The sequence below is a fragment of the Perca flavescens genome, chromosome 19 (assembly GCF_004354835.1).
Source record: "Perca flavescens isolate YP-PL-M2 chromosome 19, PFLA_1.0, whole genome shotgun sequence".
Taxonomy (NCBI): Eukaryota; Metazoa; Chordata; class Actinopteri; order Perciformes; family Percidae; genus Perca; species Perca flavescens.
The window spans coordinates 15,922,849-15,928,848 of NC_041349.1; the positions used below are offsets into that span (position 1 = coordinate 15,922,849).

Genomic DNA, 6,000 nt, shown 5'->3' on the forward strand with positions numbered 1-6,000 from the left:
GTTGTTACTCAGCTCGATTTTAACTAGCAATTTCAACATGAAACAACAATCTAAATAAAGGCTTTTTAACGTCTTTAAAGTCTTGCACAGTTCTTTTTTTAATTTAATTGTAAAACCAACTATGTATATGACAATGGACAAATCAATGGGTGACTATTTATTACACTTTCTTAAACAAACGCCAATTCGAACATTGGATAAGAACATGGGTTTTCTTCTGTGTTTGAGGATGTGTATAGAGTATACACTAAGCATTGACCATGAGGCTAATAGGTCAGCTGAGCGCATAAGCCTTCTGATAACCCTATGTGATGGGTATTTATAGGTTACTGCTAGCACAAGCTTTCGTTAGGCAGCCAGTCAGTTAGCAGCTGAACTGAAACTATGTGAAACAGTAGATGACTTTAGTCACAGTGGTTGACTTTTTTTGGTGGATTGAGATTTTCAATACATTAAACTAAAAGATAAGCACAGCCAAACTACAGCATATGTTTTATAAGTATCTACATTACTGTGTACCAGCATACATCTATCAACTATAACACAGTAGTCCTTTTTTCTAATTAATAGCTAGGTGTTCAGCATTACAGATTGGTCCTGTGAGTGCAGACCTCGGAAGTGAGAGTAAATGTTTAAACAGCTATTGATCCCCCTTATAACTATCACTACTTTTTGTAGATGTGCTTGAGTAAGGCCCCTCTAAGCCGTCAGCACAGCATCTGGGTGACACAGACATCAATAAGCTTTGGGAGTTCATGGAAAACATCTACTTCTGTCCCAAACTGGCCTGTTTGCAGACTTAAACTGACAACCCAGCCCTTCTTATCTCTAGGCTTACAGTTGCTGACAAGATGCAGCCAAATCTCTTCACTCTGTCCTTTCGTATCGTCATCCATCTGACACCGTTTGCTGGATGCAATATCTAACACAATTTTTGCCAACTCCTATAAAATAAAATTCCTGGTCCAAACCAAGCCATGAATAACGTATCTAGCAATGTACAAGAGCAGCTTCATGATAAATATAAACCAATGTGTCAAGATGTACAATTCAGACACGCACACACCCAAGCACACACTATGTCTAATGTCCGGTATCAGATTCGACATCACTGTGTGTTGACAAACACAGTGAGCAGCTTTTTCCACTGAAATCTCAAGGATAGACGAGAGAACAGGTGGCGCGAAGATTTCCTTTCATATTCATTACATTGCAAAATGATGCACTGGCTATATTTATGGACTGATATCACCTCCTTAAGCTAGATTTTGCATGCCGAGAAGAGCAACGGAGTGCGATGATCTATTCCCCCAGGAGGTTGAGAGGTGAAGGCTAAAGAGAGGGGCATGTTTGGCTGTGCGAGATCAAGGCCTTTTATATCGTCTTACATTCAAAAGATTGACAGGTGTATGAGACGGTGAAAAAGTGACTCTTCTAATAGACAAAAAATAGGAAGTGTGCCACAGAAAAAGAAAACAGAAGGTGCAAAGGGATATTTGAAGAATGGTGGCAGGAGGAATTGTTCGACCTGACTGCTGAAAAGAGAGAAAGAAAGCAAGCGATGAAGGCAGGGAGGGAGGGAAGGAAGTTGGAGCCGAGCAAGTTGAAGAGTATTTATAGGAAGATGTTTATTTGTAGGTCTGTGAAACCAACCCGGGGTGTATATCTACCAGCCTTGCCATCTCTCTCTCTCTCTCTGTTACCATCTGTTGAGGACTCTCAGCCTGTCACCGTGCTCTGGCTCTACGGGTGGGGGACATTTTGCACTGACAGAACAATCTGATTACATTCACTGCAAAGTAACATCTGAGCATGCCTGTTAAAAATGCTGCCGTTACTCTGCGCTATGCTGTAATGCACCACAATAGTGCAGATTAGGTGTTATTAGATTAGGTGAGATAAAATGAGATTAGATTGGATTAGGTTAGAGTAGATTACAGTATATTATTCCTATGTGGAAATTGTCTCGTGGCGCCAGGAGCACAACAATAATAATTCATTAATTCATGAATTAATTAATATATCAGCATACCTTTAAATATATCGGTCTGATTATTTTTACTGCTGACATCTGACCAATTGACAGATTGCCCTTTTTTTATAAGGAGCATGTAAATTATAATAAATTAGCAACAGAACAAAGAATAGCAACATTTTTAGAGTTTAAAAACCCAAAGAGCTTAATTTCTGTTTCTTTACATGATTGGTGATTGTACAAAATATATATTGGTGTCTGTAGCTTAAGACTAGTACGGAACATTTAAAGTAAACATTGGTGCAGTCATACGTGTGTTTTTTGACTCACAGCTGTTCTAGAGACATGTCCACATTTCTGAAAGACTCAAAATAGACAAAAATAATTACATCTGACTCACAATAACAAATATTTTTAACCTGTCTTCCAAGTTGTGACTCTTGTCCAGCCAACAAAAGATGGTAACGTAACAGGTAGTGACTTTTCTACAGGTAAATTATAATATAAATCTGAATTCATGTTGTATCTATACATTTAAAAAAAGCTTGTTTTAAACATTTTATTATTTAAATGTTCATATTTTAATAGTTGTATTGCACAAGATGACTTGCCATCTGTGTTTGGTTAATGTCAGTCCAACTTTTACTTTTATTTTGCCACAGACTGAATACTTAATTGCTCCAGCTATAAAGTAGAGCCTTTACAAGATATTGAAATGTCTACAAAGAATGCTAAGTTTTGTCAAAAGACCTGCCATCTTTGCCCTGTGATTAAGATGTAATGTTAGCCATTATTTTACATGTTGGGCCTTTACACTGATGATTAGCTGCATCAGTGTAAACGCCTTAAATGTAAAAACGATTGGCACATAAAGTGAAAACTGAGACTTGGGTGATAAATGCAGACATAACCAACAGCTAGACTGTGTAACATTACGAGATGCAGCATTCTCGCACAATATGGAGGCCTAAAACACTATATGCGCAAACCTTAATATCATAGTTTAATACTCAGAAAAACTTATAACTTAATGGTACTTCTATAACCACAATAAATGATCTTCCTGACAGCTACTTTGATCGTGAGCTACGGGATTTATGGACCATAACTCTGACCTTTGAAAATGGTTATACCACATGGCGACCATGGCGAAGCTCACAAACCCGGGGATGATAAATATCTTTCAAATAACTGAAACAGTGAGGTGGCTGGAGAACTAATGTGTCAGGTGAAACTTTTAAACAAACAATAAAGCTGTATTAACCTTTGCGGGTGTTGTTTCTGTCCTAGTTTTGCAGCGGCAGACGTCAGTTGACTTTTAGCTCAGACAGCTAATTACAGCACCTGTCAAGCTCGTCCTCCACGAGGCAAGCAAGGCCACCTGGTCGCCTAGACAACAGGTAGTTTAGTATGGCTGACGATATCCGGTAAAGTCTATTTTCAAGAATTTTTTTTTTTTTTTAAGTTTTACTTGTATTTACAAACTAATTCATTCATTCACAAATGAAACGTGGAAAAAAAATTATTGATCATTTAAAGTAGCCCTATCTCGGCCTAACATAGCTGGGAAACTGACTTAAATAAAAAATGACTTTTGGTAAGTTTCTCTCTCCCTTGTGTTGTTGTGTTGTGCTCCAGGTTGGCTTAATGTTGTTAAGACCCTTATAAACGTGTAAAATGTGTATCTTATAAGTTGTGTTTCATATGTAGGCGAAAGACTGGGGAGCGTGGTCTTATATTTAGACAGTCTTCGCAAGGCAATCGGGGGTAACTGAAAGACAACACTGAGAAAGTTCCATGGCCTAAAATATCTGCCCATACAGCTTCCAGTAGGACTGAAGTGCCAGGTGCGAGGACAGCAGATGCCCAGTTTCATGTTGGGCTGTTTTAGATTTTACACAGTTAGGGTGAAGCCAGTTAATCCGAAACGATGCCATTTGTCATGTTAAAATGCATTGAAAGTCAGTTATTATTTGGTGAGGGCATGGGTCACACTGTGCGTAATTACGCACGGCGGCACAAGCGTAAGCCTCTGCTCAGAGCCTCCAAATGCAAACCTACCTTTCTCTGCTGCTTCTCCCAGGCAGGGTCCAGCAGGAGGTCCCTGTCCCAGTCGTCCTCTTGGGTCATGTACGCCTCTTCATGTTGAATCGTGTAAGAGTTGCTGTATGATACTTGGGTTTCGACAGCTGTCATCGTGCCGCCTCTGTCAGGACTTTACGTCCCCCTCAGCTTATAGTAAGAAAAAATTAATCAGCAATAGACGACGCCGTGAGGGCAAGAACCACCTTGAGACGAGGGATCTCGCTTTCGGGGGGAGAGATAGTAAGGGGCTGCAGAGACCAGACTCCACTGGTGCGAGGTGCCTTTACGGAGGTGGTGCTCCCACTACCAGAAAACCCTGCTGGCCCGGTGCTCCTTTCCTGGTCAAAAGTGGCACACGTGACCGCACCCCAATAAGTATGGGAACCGACAGCTTGGGTATCAGGTTCTGACCCTAAAAAGGTTTTAAGGGCGTGGTAGTCTCCTGCGGACAGGGTTAACTGGTTAGTGAGTGGCGTGGAGAGATGTCATTTACGCCCCCTCGCACCCAAGAGGATTTTATGGCCTGTGCAATGCACCTGTTGCTGTTAGTGACCCTCAACTGCAAACCCAGGCCTCTGTAGTCTAAAGTCTTACTCTCCCCAAAAAAAACAGGATCAAAGAATTGGATATCAAAGTCTCAAAAAATAAGAGTTAACCTTACTAAAAAAAACAGTCTAAAAGTCTATCATAAATTATAAGGTATCCAGCAGTCTATCAAGAAATATCCATGGCATTCTGTATTGCCTCAGTACATATATGCAATCAGAATAAAAGAGATTCAGGCACTTTTATGAGAAAAAAAATTAATTTATTCATGATTTGCATGCAGACTGAAAAATGCCTCAGAACATTTTAAGAAATACAGATCAAAAGGCATATATATATGCATAAACAACCATACAATATAATTTGTGTTTATATCAGAATTTGTCATTCACAGTAAACATGTTGATGCAAAGATTTAATCTAACAATCAACTAAAATCTCCTCCCCCCCTTTGAAATGAGCATATCCAGATTGCTATCCTCTCGAGGTGACACATTATTCGGTCACCCTTGATGTGTCTTTGGAATCTAGAATGATGTATATTATAATTAATCAGGCATTTAAATGTAACTACACTCGGCTTGGTCCATTAACCTACTTGAAAACGCTTAGCTACTGTGTGACTATTTGTGGTTACCATAACTGTGCTACTATTGAGCTAAGGGAATTGGATGGGTTGATCACTGTAAACATACTGCAACTATATGAGTAATAAAATACTACACATACACGGAAAAGTGGTGGATAAAATAACATGAACACCTTACAATGCAATGGGAGTTGTCTATTCTAATACCAATTCTCAACGGAAATAAAACATATACATCTTAATAAATGCAGGGATGCTGTATTGAACTGCATTAAATTCTGCAGGTGTTGATGTTGTGTAAATCCCCTGTAGATGAGGTAATGGCTGAGGTATGACTGTACTGCTATCATCTTCATCTGAGCAGCAGTATAGTCTAATATCTGTAATTCACATCTGTGCTAGAAGAGCTAGAATAGTCATGGTCACATTGATTAAAACTACTGAATCTCAACTTGCAAACTCAAAAGGCAATATGGTCTATGGGTTGTGCTCAAACCAAGCTGGAGTTTGTTCCAGATGCACACACACAACTCAGCTGTTACCTGCTGCAGGAGAACAGATGTAACCTGTGGGATCCTATCAAAACAACACAGTACAAAGATGTGTGCATAAAGAGCATCTTTAGTTCTTCAGCTGTCCAAAAACCACAGAAGGCAGGGGGAGAGTAGGTGGGGAAGTGGAAGTAGGGGAGGAGGCTGCAGCGAGCTGTGGCTGTCAGTACAGTGTGACTGTGAATTCAGAGCAGGGGGTTTAAGAGATGCGTGGCTGCATTCACCCAAGCACGGGAAGCCCAGACTCGCAAGCA

General features: G+C 40.0%; 1 protein-coding gene across 1 annotated transcript in view; it reads right to left on the bottom strand.

Annotated features, from left to right (window-relative positions):
• The window catches only part of actn3b (actinin alpha 3b), a 39,661-nt gene extending 35,490 nt beyond the window's left edge, over positions 1-4,171 (bottom strand). The window contains exon 1 of the mRNA XM_028563826.1: positions 4,037-4,171. Within this exon, the coding sequence (XP_028419627.1) occupies positions 4,037-4,171 (135 nt within the window). The remainder of the gene's footprint in view (positions 1-4,036) is intronic.
• Between the last annotated feature and the right edge of the window lie 1,829 nt (positions 4,172-6,000).